The 24,084-nt window shown below is 37.4% G+C and overlaps 1 protein-coding gene across 1 annotated transcript in view; it reads right to left on the bottom strand.

Annotated features, from left to right (window-relative positions):
* CACNA1E (calcium voltage-gated channel subunit alpha1 E) overlaps nucleotides 1-24,084 on the bottom strand; it is a gene marked incomplete at its 3' end in the record, with an annotated part of 392,449 nt that overhangs the window by 16,725 nt on the left and 351,640 nt on the right. Inside the window, exons 39-45 of the mRNA XM_083358506.1 lie at nucleotides 16,772-16,868; nucleotides 13,092-13,197; nucleotides 12,314-12,421; nucleotides 11,703-11,803; nucleotides 10,332-10,438; nucleotides 5,231-5,339; nucleotides 270-398 (exon numbers count right to left, since the gene is read on the bottom strand). Of these exons, the coding sequence (XP_083214632.1) occupies nucleotides 270-398; nucleotides 5,231-5,339; nucleotides 10,332-10,438; nucleotides 11,703-11,803; nucleotides 12,314-12,421; nucleotides 13,092-13,197; nucleotides 16,772-16,868 (757 nt within the window). The remainder of the gene's footprint in view (nucleotides 1-269; nucleotides 399-5,230; nucleotides 5,340-10,331; nucleotides 10,439-11,702; nucleotides 11,804-12,313; nucleotides 12,422-13,091; nucleotides 13,198-16,771; nucleotides 16,869-24,084) is intronic.

The following is a 24,084-nucleotide window of genomic DNA, read 5'->3' on the forward strand; positions in this document are numbered from 1 at the left end:
TGGTTGTAGCTCAAGACAGATATTCCAACTTCCATCTGTAAAACAGGATTGGAGTCTTCCTTGTCTCATTGGGGCACTGTGTTCAGAATCTGTAATACTAGAATTAAAGGAATGTTTCACATTCATAGGGAGCCAACTGAATTGTTATCAGTGACAAATTTCAGCCTGTTTCACTGTTCCAATAAAGCAAAAACCACCTGTAGGAAAGGGTCATGTATCTCCTGTAATGATATAGTCCTATTGTTAGTCATCGTTTCACCTGGTTTTACCTGGGGATCCACAGTCAGACGTGGCATGGAAGAAGCCCTCCCAGATACAGCTCGTTCCTGAGTATCCACCGGGAGATAACTGCCACAGTTAGAGGGCTGCACTCTTTTAAGCTCTCTAATTTCTGGCTCCTGGAAATAAACACACAGCCAAACTCATGGGATTTCATTTGGTTATACTACTTGCCATTCTCTGCTGGCATTGTTTTTATCCACGTGATGGGAATGGCTTGAGAAGAGGGTTTAAAGGAAGCCCAGTGAATGCTTTTTGTTGGCAAGAGAGAATGAACCTGCCCTTCTTAAGTATGCTGGATGTGTTTAACACAATTACAAACAATGACTATATCTTTAGCGCTTAAAAAATATACTCACTTCAGTCTAACAAATCAGGGAAATTCAGACTGCCTGCTTTTTCAGCATACATTTTTTTGCATTCAGACATCAAATTTGGATTAAAATAAATAAAAATTAAACCCAATTTCAGGATCAGATGTAAGTGCCTTCCTGATTTAAATCTGGCTCCAATGCCTCAGTGATTTGTTTTTTTAAAGCCTGCTGGTTTATAAGTGTGATTTTGTGTGTGTCTGTTTATGAGTGTGTTTGTATATATTTCCCTCTATCAACCATCCATCTACTTAATCATTAGTAAATGTTTTGCCAGGAATGTCCCCAAAGTGATTTTTAGATGCTTATGTAATGCTTTCACTGTTTATCTTTTGCTATGCTCAATGATCAAAATGGATTTTTATTGTTAGGTAAAAAAAAATTAGGAATAGTGTATCAGTCTCCAAACAGAAGTCTGACAAAAGATTTCTTATGTGTTCTTTTCAAGCACAGAAAGTCTAAAAAGGCATAATGTATGTATGTGTGCGTAATACAAAATTTATGGATAGAGTGCAACATTCTGAGAAGCACACAGAGAAGAGTGGAAATAAATGCACAATTATACAGCATTCGATTTCAACAATGGTGGTGCACAAATGTGCACACACACACACACACACACACATATTTATTTACATATGCAGACATGAATTCCACCAGGTAATAAGATGGCTGCAAGTGTGGGTCAGAGGTATGTAATTCACATTTGTGTGATATGATTCAACAATTTGGTTTTCGAACATGAACACCAGCATTGAAGACAAAATGAACAAAAGCCCCAAAGCACTGTCTATTATTGTTTATCGTTGAATAACCCACCTGATGAAATGATTATATGCAATGAGAACAAACCAATCAGTAGAATGATCATCAGAATTAATAACTATAACAAACATGAAATTAAAAATTGCTTAATGATATAACTTGCTTAATGATAGTTGAGTATATTTTATGTAATAGTTATTTTACTAAATCTTTGCAACATATGCCTCTTTGTAGCTTAAAATATTTACCATCACCATAATTCAGTCAAACTTCCTGCAATGCCTACTTATCTCTATTGTTAAATAGTTAATAGTCTTTTAACATCTCCATAGATTGTACCAGTTGTGGGATTCAAATATGTGAACAACTGGTTCTCTTTGTGGATGCTGCTTCCAGAAGTCCATTCTGGGCCTGGGTAACAAAAAATTAGCTACTGCTTCTGCTGAAGTAGTGCGAACCAGCTGAATCCCACCACTGGATTGTATACTTCTAGATCTCTAGAAATCCACAATGACAAAAGAAAAATCTAAAAAGAAAAAATAGTGAGTTCTGTAGTATGCTTCCAGTTTTTCATCTAGGATACCTAAAATGAAGTAGGTACTAGGGTATCTATTTGAGCAGTAATTGTATGAAAACCTCAGCAATGAATCTCTCATGGAATACTGACCAATTTTTGAAGATATATGAGATTAAACTGACGATAAACAAATCCATATTTTTTTTAAAAAAGGATTGTTACTAGTTCTGATAGCAAAAGTAATGGTTATATATGTTACTGCAATAGATCTATTCTTCTTATCCAGAATAAATGAATTCTTGCCTATCAGAAATTTTCTCTGTCAATGTCTAATGGTGAAGCAGCACATTGTTGTGGTGAAAGTTTCATCAACAGGATCCACAAAAATCTAAATGTATCTATCAGGATCTCTTTCTAGGACTATCAGCATTTCAGGGTTATAATTATTAACTATTTGAGATGACCTAGTTTCAATATTATGTTCCACAGAATAGCTTGGAAAAAGAATAATCTGGCTTGTATAACTGAGACCTGGCTGGCCCAGAGGGAGGCGTTCCCCACTCATAAATGTGCCCAGTGGATTATTGAGCATGGCAGCAGCCTAGACCTCAGGGCTGGGGAGGGGGTGTGGCTGTTGTTATCAGAGAATCGCTGGCAGCCTCCGGGGGCATGGCTTCACAAGTGCCAGCTGTGAGACTTTTTTTTTTAGATTGGGCTCAAAGGATCAGGTGGGATTGCTGCTGCTGTACCAGCTTCCCTACTTCATGGCAGCTTTCCTATCTAGGCTCCTGGACCTCACCGCAGGCCTGGCAGTGGGGTTCCCCAGGCTTATAGTTCTGGGGGACTTCAATCTGCCATCCCTGGGGTGGGGTCAGAGGTAGCCCGGGATTTCATGGAAACCATGACTTCCATGGGTCTGTCCCAAGTTATCCAGGGCCCGACTAGGAATAGATGGTCACACACCTGATTTAGTGTTCTTGTTGGAGCACTGCCTAAATGACCTGGAATTGGTGGATTTATCTTTGGTCTCCCTGTAATGTTCAGATCACAGTCTGGTGGCAAAGAGTTTCTTGAGAGCTGTACCCCCCGCACGGAGGCAAGACCTATTAGATTGGTTCACCCCCATCAACTACTAGACCCAGATAGGTTCCAGAAGGAACTGGAGGTTATAACTGCAGATCTGCTGCATAGTCCAGCTGAGCTACTAGTCACTTTTCTAGAATAAGAAGGTGACTGAGACTCTGGGTAGGATTGCACCCATGCAACCTCTCCTCATCCATAGACCTCTCTGTCCTCCATGGTATACAGAGGAATTGAGAGGGATGAAATGGAAGAAGAGACATCTAGAGCGCAGCTGTTAGAAGACAAAGGATGAACTCAATTAAACATGGGTAAGAGCTGCTATTAAGGCCTACCTTGTAGTGATTTGTGTGGTGAAGTGCAAATACTTCTCCGCACTAGTTGTGTCTGCAGATAATTGACCAGTGACACTTTTAGGTGAGCCGTCTCCTCCTGGGGAAGGAGACTGAGGTCCACCTGAAGGTGTGTGCTGAGGAATTTGCAGATTTTCTGGAAGACAAAATAGCTCAACTTTGTTCCCAGTTAGATACGGGCATGGTTTCTAGTCTGATGGAGGTCCCTGAGGCAGGTTCTTGCCCTGTTATCTGGGAACAGTTTGACCCTGTTGCTCCTGAGGAAGTAGGCAGGATTATGCATGCAAGCACCTGTGTTTTAGACCCATGTCCCTCCTGGCTTGTGAAAGCTTCTCGGGAAATGACAGGTGGTAGACTCTAGTGGTGATTAATGCTTCTCTACAGGAGGAGGTAATGCCCCAGCACTTTAAGGAAGTTGTGGACTGCCCTCTTCTTAGGATGTCATTGTAGTATAATTTCCGACCTATCTCCCATCTTCCCTTTTTGGGGAAGGTGGTTGAGAAGGTGGTTACGCAGCTGCTCCAGGTTTTTGGATGAAATGGATTATCTAGAGTGCTACCAGTCAGGATTCAGGCCTGGATATGGGTCGTGCTTTTTGATGATTTCTGGTGGGAGCGGGATGTGGGTAGTGTATCCATCCTTGCTATATTTGACCTCTTGTTGGTTTTCAATACCATCAACCATGGTATCCTTCTGGAGAAGCTTTGGGAGTTGGGAGTGGGGGGCTGTGTGTTATCCTGGTTCACTTCCTTCCTCTGTAGCCACTCTCAGTCAGTGTTAATAGGAGGTGAGAGATCCAGCTCTCACCCACTGCTTTGCAGGTCCCGCAGGGCTCGGTAGTCTCTCAGCTCCTATTCAACATCTACGTGAAGCCGTTGGGTGAGATCACCCATCACCATGGACTGAGATATCATAAATATGCTGATGATACTCAGCTTTATGTCTCAGCCTGCAACCTCCCTTTCACAGTGCATGGAGTCTGTTAGGGGTTTGGATGGAGAGCAATGGGTTGAAACTGAACCTGGGCAAGACTGAGTTACTCTGGGTTCTTTGGCCCATGGAGAACTTGGATGGGGTGGCATTGCCCCAAACAGACCTTTGTGTAACCTGGGGGGTCTTCTGGACTCATGATTCCTGCTCAAAGAGCAGGTGGCAGTCGTGGCCAGGAGTGCCTTTGTGCAACTGTGGGTTGTGCACCAGTTATACTTTTTCCTGGACCAACAATCCCTATTCATGATCACTCATGCCCTTGTCACCTCCTGTCTTGACTTTTACAATGCACTCTACATGAGGCTACCCATGAAGAGCATCTGGAAGCTCCAGTTGGTGCAAAATGCAGCAACCCGCATGGTTTTGTAGAGACCTTGGTGTATACATGTATCATTTCTCCTGCTGGAACTACATTGGTTGCTGATTTGCTTCTGGGTGCAATTCAAGGTGCTGGTTGTCACCTTTAAAGCCCTTAATGGCTTGGCAATATAAATTTTTTAAATAAATAAATAACAGGTTTCATAGTCAAAGAATTTCCGGGAATATGAGGCTTCCTAAAATTGAGACAGGAAAATAAAGTAAGATTAATAAGATTAATAAAATAGACATTATAATATATTATACAATAATATGATGCAATAGAATATCATTACATATTGTATATGTATTGTATAATAGTGTATACAATATACAGCATACAATATATGCAATATATTGTTCAATATATTTTATGAACATGATATAATATAATTATATAATATAATAATATAACACCACTTGCAATCAATAAGTACAGACACAATTTCACTTGAACTGCTTTTCTGAAATCAATGAAAAGCAGAGAAGCATTTTAAATAAATGGTACATTTATTTACCAGAGATTGCTGTTCTTGGTACTCTCCATGGGCTGAATCCATACATGCCAACTGGAATATCTCTTGAGGAGAGAGTGGACTTAGGGAGGGGAATCCACTACGGCTGCTCCTATAAAGATAGTCCAAATTGAAATGAAAAGAGAATACATCTTCCTGTAACTTCCTCTAACTGTTTTTCTATCTTCTTCAAGATAAAACATCAGTCCCAGGGAAAAAAGATATTTCATAATGAATGACACGCTTTTGTTAGAAAAAAGTGAGCTAAAGATTACCAATGTCAAAAATGAATGTGCCATAAAATTATTTTCGAAGGGAAAACTTGCCAGATACATGCCAGGTTTTAGGAAAACCCATTGTTGTTATTTGCCCATCCTTCTGAAGCACTAGAAATAATAAAGCAACAAATAACAACTACAACCAAGAAGATCCGCAGATAGGTAGTGGAATTTGTAAGTTCAGCAGACAGTATGCAGAATTTCCAATATCAGTCAAACCAGAAACATTCTACCAATCCATCAATGGAGAGAATGCAGAAAACTAGTCAACACTTGATGAAGAAGAAGCAGTGGAATTCTGGGCACAGCTATGGAATAAGAATTACAACAATAATGCAGCTTGGATAAAAGAGGTGGCTAAGAATAAAAAAAGAAGTTGAAATGAAAGAACTTGTAGTAACAGCAGAAATGGTGGAGAAACTGCAAGGAAGATCAAGAACTCATCAGCACTAGGCAAAGATTAACTGTATTTTTTTTTGTTGTTAAAATACCTGTCTGGTCTACAGCCACTCAATGACAAGCAGTTTAACAACATTCTGCAAGGAGGTGAAATTGGAGATTGGTTAACATCTGACAAAACTTACCTAATAATGAAAGATCCAACAAAAGAGAAAGCACCAGGCAATTACAGGCCAATTACCTGCTTACCAACAACTTACAAATTGCTAGCTACTGTGGTAGCTGATACAATCCAACAGCATCTAGCTGAAAAAAAAGTTCTTTCCACCTTAGCAAAAAGGAAACTACCTAACTGACAATAAGATTTTAGAAAACTGCAAAAGAAAGAAGATCAAACTGAATGTGGCTTGTATTGCTTAAAAGAAGGTTTTCAACTCCTTGTCACATGATTGGATAATCAAGTGCCTAGAAATAACAGGAATCAGTAGAAACATCAGAAGCTTCATGAAAGATCAGTGATACAATAGAAGACACAGTTGCTGGTTAATGGTGATGTTCTGGGAGAGGTTAATATCAACAGAGGAATCTTTCAAGGAGACTCACTCTCACCATTACTGTTTGTCATTGCACTGATTCCTCTGTCAACAATATTGAACAAATCAGGCCATGACTGTCAAATATCAAAAATTTCTGCCATGCTATCTCACCTTCTTTACGTGAATGATCTGAGTGGAAAAACAACATCTAAAATAGAATCACTGATCAATACTGTCCATATATAAAAACCAAGATATTATAATGGAGTTTGGACTGGACAAATGTGGTCCTTAACAAGGGAAAAAATAGTGAAATCTGAAGGGATCAAAATGCTCTATAGAAATAGTAGCAAGAGTTTGAAAGACAATCACTACAAATACTTGGGGATCTTTCAAGCTGACAACATCAAGAGCACTAGAGACAAGAATGTTAGAAGTAAATAGACCATGAGACTGATGAAGATTGTGAAGTCCAAACTCACCATTAAAGCAATTAACATTTTGACAATTCCAGTTATTAGATACACAGCTGGAATAATGGACTGGACTCAAGCAGAATTAAAAGCCCTTGATAGCAAGACCAGAAAAATAATGACAATGAATCATTCCCTTCATCCATGCAATGACAGATTCTATTTACCAAGGAAAATAGGTGGGTGTGAAATGTTGCGAGTGCACTAGAAATTGAAAAAATTTAAAAAAGGGCATTGGAAGAATATCTGAAGGATATTGAAGAAGATGCACTGAAGCTAGTATACCAGTATACCATACTGAGTACTGGAGAGACCAAACTGGCCTACAAGAAAGACAAAATGAAGATTAGAAAAATAGATATGGAAAGGCAAAGCATTACATGATCAGAACATTAAAACAATAGAAGACATACAGTATATAATAACAAGACCTGGCAAATGGCTAGGAGCTGGAAAGTTGAAAAAAGAGATAGAGGGGCTAATTCTGGTTGCATAAGACCAAACCTTAAGAACAAATACATACAAAGACAGCATTGAGAAGACAGCAACAGAAAGCAAAAGCTACCTCTGTAAACAAGGTGATGAAACAGTGGGCCTAATTGCTGCAAGAAGACTGCAGACACTGACTACAAACAAAGGCACAATAAAGTAGCAATAATGGTGCATTGGAAGATCTGCAAGAAATACATAAGCGAGAATTGGTAAGGCCACAAAATGTCAAACTAATAAAAAAACAAGCTAAAATGCTCTGGGACGTTAGAATTCAAGCACCTTGCCACATAACACCCCAGACTTAACAATTGTTGATAAGAATGACAAAAAATCTGGATAGTGGACATTGCAAAACCTGGAGAAAGCAGAATAGAAGAGAAAGAACTAGAGAAAATCACAGAATACAAAAACTTGTAAATAGAAGTCGAACAACTCTGACAAAATAAAGCAAAAATAGTACCAATAGTGATAGGCTTCTAAGGATGCAATCCCAAAACATCTAAAGCACCACTTGAACATCATCAACATTGACAAAATCACTATCAATCAATTGCAAATGGCAGTTTTAATTGGAACAACTTGCATCTTTAACACAACCAAATATCTACTATTCCAGGTCCTTGGAAAGGACTTGATAGATGGATAAAAATGCCAAATCCAATCTAAACATCTGGCTGACTGTGTGATCACCACCACCACCAACAACAACAATATGCTGAGACGATATCTGTAATACCATCAAACACCCACATCTGCCTATCTCAGGTCCTTGGTAAGGACTCGATAGGCTGACAAAAATGCCAAATCCAGTCTGAACACCTGACTGACTGTGCGATTATCATCATCATCATCATCATCATCATCATCGTTATTGTTAATAATAATTTTACAATGAAAAGAACTAAACAACTACTATCTTGTATTGTTGACATTATTATCATATAATAAAAGTAAAAAAAAAACCTGAAACCAGTTAAAATTACACATTATACTCCATTGACAGTATGCTCACATTTTTAATTCTGGATGATGGAAGTAAGAAACGCTTATAGGTTTGCAAGTTAGTTTTGTCAAGAAGTACAGTAGTGAGATAGTAAGATAGGTTAGAGATTGTGTTAAAAAATGAGGGGTTGGCTTTGCCAAAATACTGTTTGAATCAAAAGCATTAATTGATTTGTTTCTAAACAGAATTTTTAAAGTCAATGTAATGCTTGTTAATGTGAACTGTTGTTTATCAAAATTGCCTCAGAAATGGCGGAAACATAGGAAATATTTCCAGAAGTGCATATAATCTTCACCAGAAGGTTCACTGAATGCTATCTTTATTCTGAGTTATTCCTATTGTTTTGTATTCAGACTTGCGCTGGTTAGCACATTGCACTAGGCTGTAACCTTACATCTGGTTTATTGAATAAACCAGTTATGATTCACCCATCATACTAAGTCATAAACCATGGTTGCATTTACATAACACATTGAGTTTCAAGCAAACAAAGGATAACATGTTCAACAAACCCAGTCAAAGAGAGAAGCATGCTTTAATATAGATCAAGACTGTGGAAGTTTTAATGGAGGAATGGATAAGAATCAAAATGCAATGTGACTTCCTGATTGTTCTCCTCCTCTCATTCTACCTTTATTGTTCAGACCAAGTTCTGCATTTTTATTGCAATCTCAGTAGTTGAAAATGTAGTAATAGTAGTAGTAGTAGTAGTAGACGTAGACTTTATTGTCATTTCAACAATATACAGTACAGTACATAGTGAAACAAAACAACATTTCCCTAGGACCAAGGTGCTACATCAGATGACACGAATAAAAACAAAACAAAACAGAACACAAACTACACATAACTCTAAACTAAAAACTTAAAAAAACTACAAATACAACTATTTATAGTTTCAGTTTCTTCATGTTGAGAATTCTAATGGCTTATAGGAAGAAACTATTACACAGTCTGGATGTCCGAGTCCGAATGCTCCTGTACCTCTTTCCAGATGGCAAAAGAGTGAAAAGTGTGTATGAAGGGTGTGTGTAATCAGCCACAATGTTTCTGGCTTTACGGATGCAACATGTGATGTAAATATCCATGACAGAGGGGAGAGCAACCCCGATGATCTTCTCTGCCATCCTCACTATTCGCTGTAGGGTTTTGTGATCGAAACTGTGCAGTTTCCAAACTAGGCAGTAATGCAACTGCTCAGGGTGCTCTCAATAGTCCCTCTGTAGAAGATTGTGAGGATGTGTGGTGGAAGCTGTGAATTCCTCAGTTTCCTCAGAAAGTATAGACGCTGGTGGGCCTTCCTTATTATGGAACAGGTGTTGAGGGACCAAGTGAGATTCTTCGCCAAGTGAACACCAAGAAATTTGGTGCTCCTTATGATGTCCATGAAGGAGCCATCGATGATCAGCGGAGAGCGGTCATATTTTGTCCTCCTGAAGTCAACAACCATCTCTTTTGTTTTATCTACATTCAGAGACACGTTGTTGGCTTTGCACCAGTCTATTAGCTTCTCCACCTCCTCTCTATATGCTGACTCATCATTCTTGCTGATGAGACCCACCACAGTCGTGTTATCAGCAAACTTAATGCTGTGGTTCAAACTGTGCATTGCTACGCAGTCGTGTGTCAGCAAGGTGAACAACAGGGGACTGAGCACACAGCCCTGAGGGGCCCCAGTGTTCAGTATGATGGTGTTAGAAATGTTATGCTGTTAACCAGCACACTTACCTTCTATTCCTTCATAGTTCATATTTAACAGTTTATTATCAAGATCTTTGGGTTTATTTGTAATATCTCTCTTAGATTAGATTCCCTACCACTATAGCTTTGTATCTTGAGTAAGATTCAGTGAAAAAAGGAATTTGCACGGATTACAAACACGAAAGCCAAGGTGGTATTGTTTACTCAAACATCTGCACTTACAGTCCTGAAATAGTGTCTTGCTGAAGGTAAGGCAAAGCTTTGGCATTGGAAATGATCTCCTGAGGAAGAGATGAAGGCTCCATGCGCTGGAACATTGGGGCATTTTTCTGAGTTTTAAAAAAGAAAATGACAGCAGTTTCAATTAGGTAAAATAATAACATAGTGAAGATGTGGATTTACAACTTCCATCATGTTCAATGCCTAGAATGGCTAGATGTGATGAGAATTACACTCTAACACATTTAGAGGGCAATAGAGTTGGAAAAACTATTCCCAAGGAAGGGGAAAATAATACTGAAAGTGCCAGTAATTTTATGTAAGCTAAATGAGACACTGCTGGGTTAGCAAATACAAATCACTTCAATTACTTTCCTTATGAAAATTTATTACATAGCATAGCTTCATTCTTCACTTTCCCCACATCTTTCTACCACTTTTCTCTATATTCAAAGAACTATTTTGCATAAGTGTTGTATTTTTAACATAATCCATGTTTCGAGTCCTTCCATATGCAAGGGCTGTGCTGTTCTGAGACCTGTGCCATTCTTCCAGAAGAAACAATGCAAAAGCAGATTTTTAGCATTTTCTTTAGAATTCCATGGTGGCCCCCATGGCTGGAAATTTCCACCATCTCAGCTCCTGAAGTTTTATCATCCCTCCCGGACTGAAGCTCTGTGGCACTTTATCATCTTTCCCTGTTGCCTTCCTGCTGCTTGGAATGGCTGTTTCTTGGTGGAATGGGTTTGTAAGGACAGCGGCCTGCTGTTGGTTTGCTTGTCTGCTTTTCAGCTCACTACAAAGCATTGCTGGTGAGGGGGAAAATAATGAAGTTCCAATATATTGCTTCCCTACTGCAACCTGCAAGCAAGCGCTGGCCATCTCAAAGAAGGGAAGGGAGAGTATTTGCATAGTAGCAACAAATAAATACTCTAGGAAGCTAAGGGAATGCACAGCTGATGGTATCCAAGGGGTCTCAGGGAGGTTAAGGATACACATATTGTACAGACTCCTATAAAAAGAACTCCTAGGATGCATAAAAATGTGGGAAAAGAGAACAGTCAAATCAAGAATCCTGCCATTGCATTTTCCTTTTTACCAAAAATATGCATCGTCTTCTATCTTGCTACAATGATTCTTATTAGCTGCCCTACAGAAACTGCAACAGAACTTTATACAATATATTCTTGGAAATCACCCTTACTGTATTTATTACATGCATCATAGATTACATGTTAATTCTTATGCAAATAAACTACCACATCCCCTATTAGTGCTTTTCATACAAATCTAATTGCCAGAAAATCTGAATGGCTGGATTTCAACCCACAATGAAACAAGATCACTTATATTTTTCCTCTGGCAGAATCATACCTGTTCTTCCAGCTGCTGTCTTTGCTTTTTAGCTTTGCTCTGCTTATAGTAGTCCATTATCATCATGGCTGCATAGATTTTCCCAACTGTCAGATCTGTAGCTGGAGGTAAAAGATGTAACCATGTTAACCAAAATAGAATCCTTTACTCTGCTAAGAGAACTGGAATCAGGGACATACAATTTTGCACATGTGTAGGGCAGAAAAGAACACATATTTATAAGCTTGGCTCTGAATTTTCAGACCCTATAATTTGGAGGGAGCTAGTAGCCCTTAGATGAGCTGTAGATCATAGAAAGATTGATGCCTTGGAGACTGCATAGCATGTTTCTAAAAGGTTAATAGTTGACCCTAATATCAGAATAATATTTATAATATCGAAAGCTATTGGTAGTTAAAGCTAAGTTGTGAAAGGAGTGATGTGTCTGAATATTATTTACATGTGGATGCATTTGTATTTTCATGTATTTTTTCTGCTTTTTGTCTCTCTATAAAGTAGGCTTAAAGTTTAAATAATGTGGATTAGCAAGAGGAATTTGCTTATATTAAATTCCTTCTCTTTTATCTTTCTGAATCCCACTTGGTAGCCCTAATTCCTAAACAATAACTTACTTTTTGGCATAGGCACCAATAGATCTAGCATCTTCTGAGAAAGGTGAGGCCAAATGGTCAGTATCTCCTTCTGGAGCTCAGAGTCTAACTGTTGCCAGTCTGCACCACCTATAAGGGAGCAGATCAAAAGAACTCTAAACAAAGTGGAGAGAAAGAGAAGGAAAGAGAAAGAGAAAACAAGGAAGCTGGACTCATTATTTATCCATTTTGTTTCCCAACTTCCTCTAAGCTTAATGACACCAGAGATAAGAACGCTTCTTTAATTCCAATTGACTACTAAGGGCCAAATCTGTGAAGTCCTGGAGGATACCAACAAGACTTAAATTTAGCAAAGTATCCAAACCAGTACTCCTCAATCTTTAATTAATTAATCCATCAGTAGTATCCTTGAAGATCAGATGAGATATTTATAATATATGTATGCACACATTAATTCTTCATTGTTTCACATTCTCCTCTGGAAATTTTGATGTCAGACAAGATTCCCATTACACAATTACTAAATTTCTGAAATTTCCTATTTCATTTCTTGTTTCCTATTTCATGCACTATACTAGCAGAGTTGGTTTAGCAGCATTTTTTTTCATGACTGGAAAAAAAAACTAGACATGAAATTATTCTTAGAGAATCAGATTATTTTGAGTCATAAGGTCTATGTAGATTACAAGTTAATTGATCTTGGGATGTTCTCCATTTTTTCCTGTCAAAAAGTAAATTTTTAACTCTTGGCTATTTCAGTTTCCTTACTTTACTTTCCCATTTATCCCTGGACCCCTACCTTTTGCGATCTTAATATCAAGAGCTGTTCTAATTAATGCCATCAAGGTGGAAGTGAAATGCACCGTGTTGTCTTCAGCCACCGGCATGTTCATCAGGACCAGTCTCTGCATAAAACAGGTGGAGAGAGGGGAATCAGGCAGAAAACTGTTTGAAAAACTGTCTCATGGAGACAAAGGAAAATGCTTAAAATGCATAAACTAGAACAGCCAAAAAGGAGGGCAAGGATCGCCCCCATCCCCTCCAACCTATCCAATTCCCTTTGGCATGGTCTTTTGCCCTTTTTTATTCACCTTGCCAAGGATATGTGTTCTTTTACTGACTTAGAGTAAGACGGACAAGATAACCGATCAGGTTCCTTCACAATCACATCTGGGATTGTGGGAAAAGAATCCAAACTCTCTGATTCCATTAAAAGGAGAAGCCACTCTAGTTTACTTCTGCATCTCCCATTTAAGAACATTTTTTTAACTTAATAAACTCAGAACTCTTAGCTATATCCTGGCGCCCCCTTTTTGAGTTTCCTTCAAAAGAGGTCTTGTTGGCAGCAAATGATTGCCCATGCAATGGTTCCATTTTATCTGAAGTTGAAGAGGGAGGAGAGAAAGTGAAAATAAAGAGAAATTGATGAGTCAGGAGTGAGTGAATGGGGTCATGCTCCTTTTAACCTTGAAGGGGAAAATGAAATGGCCAAATCCACTTCCCAGAATGTATATATTGCTTTGTCAATTCCTATGCTATTCTTCCCATCACACCAACCACCCTCTTTCTTGAGATTTCAGTATCTATCATAAAATGAGGTTTGTGAGATTAAGACTCATGGAATATTTTTGTTTCCTTGTCTACAGAATCTTTAAAAAAGGGCCTTAAGCTTTTGAAACTAAATGGCACCATTGTAGCATGCACAAAGCTGAACATAAGTTGCTCTCAGCTAAAATCTTGGATAATACAGAAAATTGACAATCCCATATAACTATTTAGAGAACCAGGGTTTGCAATCCTAATATTTAAGCATTTGGACCAGAACTTTCATGCAGAAGTATTAGGAGATGGGATCAAAAAGGTAAAGATGCTAAGTGCAACTGCATAACCAAAAACCCCTTTTTGTATACAGGTAATATTCAGCTTATAACCACAATTGAGTCTGGAATGATGGTTGTAAGTCATGAGAGTTGTTAATTGAGGCACCCATGTGATCCTCTCACCTACTGACCACATCCTGGCTTTTGCCATTGCAGTTGTTAAACAACTGTGTGGGTCATTAAGCAGAGCATGAAATGCCTCAGGAGGTAGGGAAGGCTCTGGGAAGCCTGAGACAGGCCCACAATGCAGCACTTCCCCAGATCACATTTGGCCTTCCCCATCCATTGCACAGCCTCCCAGCCTATTAGGCTGTATACCATCGGCCTCCTGCTCCTCCTCTTCCCATGGGGGGAGGGAAATAAGTGAGTGGGGCAGCTGCAGTATCCTTACAATTGATTGTAAGGGTGGGTTGATTACCAAGTGCCCAAATTTTTTGACTGTGGAGGCATTGCAGTAGCCACAACTTTGGGTGCAGATCATAAGTCCCTTTGTTCAGTGCCATTGTAATTTCATATAGTCACAGAATGAATAGACATAAGTTGAGGACTACCTTGTATCAAAAATTTTCAATCATAGTCATCTTTACTTTTTTTAACCTCCTCCTCCCATACAGTTGTTCTGCTTTCATGATGCAAATATCACTGAAATCAAACTATCACTTCTACATCACCCCCATTTTCACTCCCCAAATGCTTAGGAGCCCTTTGGAGTGAACCGTGGCTACTTTCCTTTCTGCTGACTTGAAATCATGAGAAGTGAACATCACTGCCACATCCTCAAGTCCTTTTTGCATTTTATACAAAAGGTGGAGATAAGACAAACCAGCCAAACACCAATACCGTAATCTGGCATTTTGCATACCAACTCCTGAAGACAAGGACACCAATGAAACTCTCCCCAGTTAACTAGACCTCAGACTAACATTTCTACTATAGGTTCTGAAAATCAAGAGACATGAGGAACAGTTATATCCAAACAGAAATGTAGCCACAGCATCCCCAAACAAAAATAAATAAGTGTGTGTGTGTGTGTGTGTGTGTGTGTGTGTGTGTGTGTGTGTGAGAGAGAGAGAGAGAGAGAGAGAGAGAGAGAGAGAGAGAGAGAGTAAGAGAGAGAGAGAATGACAGAAAGAAAATATCCTAGCTTCAGTGCAGCTTCCATTACATCTATCTATCTATGAGTTGGAAATGAATTAACCCAGCCCTTCAATACTATATGAATAATGAGGCATTAGCACAGGATCCTCAGACCTATGCCTCAATATTTTCAGGCTGCTACTTTTTCCAGAATAGACTGGATCCATTTTTCCATCTAATCTCTTACACATAGCAAGAACCTGTCCTGCAAATTACTTTGAAGCTGCTAGACCTATTGGATGCAGTATTATCACACTAGTCACAAAACAGCTTATCACCTTCTCCAGCTCAGCTTCAGGGGTATCACTTTTTGCCTTCCAGGCTGTCAAAGCAACTCTTGTAGAACTTTTTTTAAAGTCAAAATCTCTGCTGAAAAGATTTCAATTTAATGAGCATGTCATGCTCCATTTTATATTTCCATGAATCAATGGGAAGAAGTTGCAGTTTTTAAAGTAGTTTCTCATTTTCTTCTGATGTAGTTGTCCTACTCCAAAGTCTTTGCTTAGTTCAGACTTTTATACAGATTACAGTTCAATCTCACATATCAGAAGTATGGTATTATGTTTGAGCTGAGAGCCACACTTGGCCTTTAAATAGCATGAGGGGGATTGCATTCCTAAAAGCAGGCAGCCCAGGATAATTTCATTAAAATGTATTAGATGTTATTAATATGAATGTTTTCATGTAGCTAACAATTTTCCATTTCAAACAAACCCCTAAGTACTGCTGATAGAAATTTCTGGAGGGACTCTGCATACTCAGAAATAAAACACAGGGCATATTCCCAGATACATTTATAGCCTTAAGTGTGTAAATTACTTTAATATCATGAGCACTTGCTCTAATACAGTTAATCATATTGGTATAAACTACTTTATATTTGAACTTTAACCCAAATAGCCAAAAACGTCTAATCCAGATGGGAAAGGTTCAGAGAGGATTCATATTCAGTCCCGGGACATTTCTACTAAAATAGCTGGATGGAAACCACATCCGAATGCATAAAGAACATTTGCTCTAATGCTAAACAAAAACCTTTTGAAACTTATTCTGCACCTCCTTACCTTTTGTAGTCAATAGAATAACTGAACAGATGTCCTATCAATCATAATACTCCGTGCAAAACTAAATTATTGAGTATTCGTTACCTAACATTACAGCTACCAATATTGTTTCTCTTGGATCTACCCTCACAATGTTGTGTGCCTGCACAAAAACTAATTTTCAACATTGCTTGCATTAATCAATGGGCCTTTCTCTTTTATAATGCTATTGCAAACAGAGTCATAAGGATTTGAAACATATCATCAATAAATATTAAGATAGGAAGGAACACAATATGAAATGAAAGAAATAATGGAATTCATCAAACACTTCTTTTATCTCCCACCACCCCTTACCATTATTCCTTTCCCATTTCTTGCTAATCAGAAGCCCATAAAGGAAAGAAGGGTTGTTCTACCTTATAAGCAACTTTGGAGGGACATCTCTTCCCGAGGCCTAGTGGTGGGGACATGAGAGTCAGCATTTCATACATCTCAGTGTAATGGATGCGGCCACTGCTCATGTGCAAGGAGGAGAGAGGATAAAGGAAATGGGGAGGGGGGGAGCAAGATGCAGAAAAACAAAAGAAAAAGGCATTCCCAGAGGTAAAAGACCCAAATAAATCAGAATATAGGAAACAGAAGAGAGAGAACAAAAACAAACAAAAAGACAAACAGGAAAAGAACAGGAAACCCATTAATCAATGTAAATCATACATGACAGTTTGTGCTGATGTGATTTATAGCATCCCTAACACAGACCCAGGAACGCCACCAATACGAACTGCCTGCCTTTCCATTTCTCTGTGGATGTTTTTATGGCCAGTTCTTTCAAGTGTAGTACATGCCCCTTGTAATTTCCAGGGCTGTGTTTAAGGGTTATAAATCAAGGTACACAACAAGGTGTTGTTTGGAATATGGTGGTGCATACCTCAGTGAAGTGGCATGTCCTCCCTCTCTGGCTGTGTCCATGCAAGAAGAAAGCAACATCTTGCATAGGAGGGAAGTCCACTATGGTCACTTCTCAAAGGAATGTATCTCTTTGCTTCCATCTAGTGCTAGGATGGAGCATTTTCCCACCATGCATTGGTGCAAAGGCATGCCAAGTGTGTAAGAAAAGAAAATGCAGGAAGAAAATTCGACATGCCATGCTCTCCAGCCCTCCTCCCATTTCCTCCCACATGCGGATTCAAGTTTCATCCAGTTGGAGTTTAAAGAGTCTTGACAGAGGCAGCTGTTTTGCCTTAAGGCTTCAGTTCTGTTGGTTGGTATTCCATGTTTTGTGAGTCGCTGGTTCTGTATTCAGCCCTCCACTCAGTATAAAAGGAGGTCAGATTAAAATCTAGTCTCTTGCCTTGGAAGCTTCATTGTAAATCCTTATTCTAAGCTTGGTAGAATATTGTGGAAAAAAATAAAGGTTTCCTTTATTCTTTTCAAGAAGGGAAACACAATATACAAAGTGTGATGTAAGAAAAGAAAAGACTTGCATGGGTTTGGGTGACTGATCCAATGAAAATAAATTCTGATGACCTACATTGGCTATTAAGCAGTATTAAACAAAGGGTGTTTTTTCAGCCATTTTTAGGTGAAAAATATGATAATCTTTGTTTACTATTTGTTCAGCTCTTGTATTACTTTTAAGATTCACTAACACAGAGGCATCATTGTTAAAGCTACAAGTTATGTATTTAATTGCTCCTAGTTTTTATAAAATATGTAATAATTTTGTGTTTTCCATTCAACTCAAAATTGTCCATTTCCTATTACTTTCTTCAACCTTAACATTTCTAGGTTTGTTTTCTGCTAAATGGCAGTCAAAGTGGCTTGTATGCAGCTATTAAAATGCATTAAAATATATTGTTTGAAAATATCCTACATGAGGAATGTCTAATTGAGTTGCTTTTTATTCCAGAAAAAATGCCCTTAAAATGCCTCCAAAATATCTCTCTTCAAAACTAAATTTGACTTATTTTTAAAATTTGATTTCCCCCTCCCCTCCATTTTAGGTTTGGTAGTTTTTGTTGTGAAAATTTTAAAATAAGAACTGCAGATAATTTTCTAGAGAAGCATGAAAGAAATCACAGTCAAGAGATCTTGTGGTAACACCTTTAAGAAAGAGAAGATCAGAGTATATATGTTAGTGAATCAGAATATATATGTTAGTGGAACAAAATTTAAAAAGTGTGAAAATGGGTATGGTTTGCACAGAAGAAAGAAAAAACCTTTAAAAAAATCTGTCTCTAACCATATGGATTGCATCAAAACTGAAAATTACAAAAATTACAGCCTGCAAGAACTCATGAAAATAATAGATTTACAAATGAAATTGAATGATTTAAAAATTTAAAAACTGTATACAAACAATAAATCAGAAGAGTAATGTGGATTATTTTTATACTGGATTTACAAAAGGGAAATCCTGGAGTTGCCACAGTGGAATTACAAAGGGGGCCTGACAAGAATTTTGAGAGAAGAAACAAAGCAAGTATGAAAAAGCAGATGTTAGAATTTTCTGTAAGGAATTTAAAGACTTTGGGGAGAAACAAGTCAGAGTAAAGAACTGGTTTATCTGCTCTAGGTTAAAATAATGGGTTGCTATTTCAGATGTTATTTAATGATTTTTTTGATTGGGACTAGATGATGGTTGTTATTTCTGAGAAAGTTTAATTGTAATAGGACTGATTATTTGAAGAGAGGAAACAGGAGAGGAATCAGGGCGGATCTGTTCAAATGGGAAAAAAAAGAATTCAAATTGGGTGTAACAGATATAGTTCATAATAATTATGTTATTTCTGATAACCCTTGCTGATAAATATGGTGAAATGTGGCTGGAGAGATAGGAATATAGAGAATGGGGTAAAGTATGGAATGAAGAGGTTTTCGGTTGTATTATAAAATATAATAATAATTTGTTAACATCAGTTACACTTGGTGGGGATGAAGGGGAAAGTTTCTTTTTCTATTTTTATATCTTTCCTTCATTTTCTTTTTTTGCACTTTTAAATATTTTTTAAGCATCTGAGAGGCTTACAGAACAGATCAGTTTCACTGAGCAAAGGTTAACATCCTATGGATTAAACTTTAACTAAGCAGCAACAGCACTGTAAGTTTATGAGGTATAAGCTTTTCAAGATCAGGTCAAAAAACTGAAAAATAAATGTAAATTTATAATATTTAAATGAAGATAATTATCATGTCAATGGAATTAATTCTGTATCTATTCCATTTGTGAATTTCAGATATATTAAGCAAGAGATATAATCACATACAATTATTTGCAAAATTGTTTTCACCAGTAGTTTGCACAAATATGCTTTAGCCATTAATAATATGAAAAAAGGGAAATCTGAATGGTACAAAATCCACAGCAAGACTTCCTGGAGTGACTTTTCTGCATAATCCCTATCATTAGGGATTCTCTTTCAAGTTAATGGCTGTTTACTGAGGCAAAAGATTAAGAACAATATTTGCAAATCACTTGATCTGTAGGTGCCTAAAGAGATACAAATACCAGTATATATACAGATAATTTTAAATGTTAATTGTTAGTCTCCCAGAGCCTTTGGGAATGGGTGGCATACAAATAAAAAATGTCATAAAATTAAATAAAAAAGAGAGAAATTGAGGAAATGTTTGATACAGCAGAAAGCCAGCTAGTTCTCAAAATCAAATAATATACTTTACCTAAGTAAAGAGATTGGCAGATTTTTATCTTTCCATACTACTCTTCAACATATTATAAAAGGACAAACACTTGCTATTTATAAGATGGCATAGCTTAATCAACATGGCATAGTTAGAAACATTAAATCAGCATGGGACATAAATCTAGTAGTTAATATTTCAGTGTATTCTAATTAATTTTTCTGTTCAAATCAAAGATAACTAATTTTATATGGTGTGTGTGTGTGTTAGTGTATGATTGTGTGTATGTATGTATGTATGTATGTATGTATGTACGTGCATATACACACACATACACATTTGGCAGAGTAAATGTAAATAATTTAGACAAATATATATACATTTAGAACATTCATAGAAGAACTGGAAATCCATACGTGGATGGGAGGTTGGCAGCAAATTCTCTTGGAAGTAAAATGAAATGATTGAAGTATTAAAAATATGTTTCTGCTTTATTAAGTGCGCAAATGAGAATCATCAGTGCATAGCTCAGCAACTTCATAGTTGATCTGGGGAAAGCAAAACCAGGTTAAAACAAAACTTGAGGACCTAGGAGACAGGGTGGCTCCTCTGGCAACAGATTTGCAGGTATGAAGAAATGGCCAGGAGAATGATGGTTGTGACAAAATGTCGATATTGCTGACATGTCTTTATTGAATGGTTGCATTCTAGCAAATAATAATAATAATAATAATAATAATAATAATAATAATAATAATAATAATAATGATGATGATGATGACGATGATGATGATGATAGTGGTGAAAGAAGTAGCAATGACATGTTAGGTTGGATCTTCTCAATTACAGAAAAACAATAAGAAAACAAGCAAACAAAAAACAAAAATAAGAAAAATTCCAAATGCTGGTAAACTTTTAGCATAGTTCTGATGCTAAATGCACAGTAAAAATGAGTCACAGGAAATTGTCCAAAAGCCTTCAGTTGTCTTGATTTATCTGGGCAAGTAATCAAATTCAGGAAAGTTTTCTTTTTTGCAAGTCAATGTGAATTTAGGACAAAAAACCCAAGCACTATAGGAGAGGCAGAAGACTATGTGAACTTGCTCATGGTTCCTTAATTATGCTATGCTATTACTGAGAAATAGGGAAAGTTCTCTATTTTTCAAAGTTAATTTGGAAGATTCTCTGTGAGTATGTTCACTGTTGCTTGTGGTGTTAACTATGGAAGATAATTAGTACATTTTAATTCTTTCTAAAGCAAAACTGAACAAATATACTTCAAAAGGGCAACATCTCATCTTTGGCTAAGAAAAGTTCAAAAGTGTTTAAGATCCAGAAACTCAGAGTGCTTTACATTGCAATTTTCTCACATATTGATGGATCCTTAGGAAATGGGGATGACTGGGTGGGGTGGGAGGTGGGGGAAGAAACTATATATTATTTTGGGGTAATAGTTTTAGGAACTGTTCAGCTGAAAGCACTTTTACTTGGAAAGAAAGTGCGAGGAAGCAATGTGGGCTGGAAGGATTTTTTGTGTGGAATCTGAATAGTTATTTTATCTAGAGGTTGTACAACATATTTTCTTGGTTAAACTTTGGCCAGACAAGCAATGAAGTATTATGAAGGATGTCCTAAGGAACTATATCATGAAAATGGTGCAGAAATGCTTAGGTTTTCTTGGCTGGGACAAAATCTCATAGAAGCAGCTCTTCAATTAGGAGAAAGCAGTTCATTCTTTTTAAATGGACTTTTGCAGGCAAATATGACACAGATTTTAGTTAGTAAACTTTGAATTCTAAATGACCTTGTCATGATACAGTCATGAATATAAGATAGAGTTTCATAATCATTTTTGCCCCTTGTCAGTACTGATGATCAAAAGAAGACCAGCAAGAAAAAAAATACTATTAAAGAAAGCTGTAGTTTGTTAGTCATTTGCCATAGAGATTAATGATCTATATTATGCTTTTGCTTACAAAACCCATATCTTTTAGATATATATTCATATATACATACCGGTATATTTGAATTTACTACATTTGATTTAAACATACAAAAATATTCCTCACTCCTAAAATTAAAAAGTTTGTTCGCTGCTCTAGCTTCTTCCTTAACATGCTAATTTTTCATTAACTGAGGGGCTTTATTAAGTTCAGCCCAAATAGCCAGATGAAACCCTGCCCACCATATCAAGTGTCATTGTCTGACATAAGTTTTTCATTGGACTAAGTTAGGATGTTTGAGATTGGCCAGCTGGACCATATCATCAGGAGATGCAAGCTGAATCTAGTTGCACTATTTCTGAAGTAGAGACAGAATGTTATTTGGGATGAATGGATCTTCCATATCCAACAATGTAATATCTTTAAAATTAAGTCTCTAGGCACAGCTGGTGAGCTTTATTCATTTCCTATCATGTCTGATTTGAATTTTTAAAATTAAAATTAAATTCTTTGTTCCCTTCTTTTGCTCCCAAGTTAGTGAAAAACCAAATACAATGCCCATTTCAAATGAAAAATGTAGGTCCCGAAAGGGGAAGCAGAAAACAATGGTTCCAAAACTTCTCTATGCTACTCCATGACACTCTAAAAACCTCCAGAGTTATTCATTCAAGATGAGAATGAATGTGGGTCCTGAAATGCATTTCTTCATCTTTTCCAGTTATAACAGCTGCTGATTCTGAGAAGGTTTGAATCTCTTTAAACTCGAGGGAAAGCAAGTCAGGATTCTCTTGTGAAGTACAATAGCGTGAAGTACAAAAGAGAGGAGGAGAGCGGGATTTAATGGGATGTCCCTATTGTCAGTTTGTGGCTGGGGATTGTGAGGCAAACCTTGCAAGCCACCCTGCAGGGGCACTTCTCTCCCAGGCCCAGAGGAGGCGAGATCACCCGTACTAATTTGTACATATCCTTATACAGGATCCTGCCACTGGAAAGGAAGCACAGGTGAGTTAATAGGCCCAGTCAGGAAATGGGAAAGAAGAACTGTGTGCAACTGGTTAACACCAAAGATGTGCATTGCTCTTTTTCTACCTTGCTCTACCTTTGAGGGTGAGGAGGGGGCTGAGGGAAAGCTCTGCCCAATCACCTCCTTTGAAGATATAGCTATTTTTCTCTCTACTCTACAATGTTCCCATGGAGGAATTCTTCATCACCAAGAAGGTGCATATGGCCTGATTTGTAACGGAATGATAAAGCTCAGTCATTCTACCAAGATTTATCCAATTTTTAAAAAAGCAGAACAAATGGTTTTGCACAATCAAATGGATTCACATCAAATGGATAAATGGTGTCTTATTTTATACAAAGTTTCAAGCCAGGGTTTTTTTTCCCCCCATCCAATCCTGTCTTCCCACTTTGCCCCTTTTTTCCCAGCGGTGATCAATCTATCCTGTGAGTTCAATTTCACATAGGCTAAAAAGGCGCTTCATAGCTATATCAATAGCACGTCAGGAGATGTACTACAGTACTTCCTTTTGATATCCCCAGGGGTGTTTTTTGTCTCTGAAAACTAAGACTTAGTTGTATCAGCCAGGAATAATTTCTTTTTGATTCCTTTACATTATGGTCACCACAGTCTAGCAATGGAAGGGCAGGAGGTGAAACTCTTACAGTTATAATGATCACTTTAATTTAGAATGATAATTATACTTTAGGTAGTATTCTAAATAGAATTGTAGGTATTATTTTTAATGCAGTAATAAAAGTACAAAAGAAGAATCCTATATCATAATATAATCCTAATCACAATATTATCCTAATTATAATCCTAAATTTAAAAATCATCAAGGTCTGATGGTTTTTGAAAAACTACAGTCTTAATATAAGACAAATTTAGTGAACTAGTTATAAAAATAACTATAGGAAGGGGAAAATGGGAAAATAAGATAACTGGAAAAATCTATTGTCTTCTTATTTAAATCCCAAATAATTCTCCCTCAAACTGGCTTTCTTCATTTCTATGAGACTGCACCCAGAACTGTCAGCCACTATAGCTTTTAACTACAAAAGGTGACACTGACATTTCTTGTCCTTTCAAGAAAATAACATGAATTTCCTTGCTACAGATGAGTTATTAAGCCAGGGCT

The sequence above is a fragment of the Vipera ursinii genome, assembly GCF_947247035.1.
Source record: "Vipera ursinii genome assembly, chromosome: 3".
NCBI lineage: Eukaryota > Metazoa > Chordata > Lepidosauria > Squamata > Viperidae > Vipera > Vipera ursinii.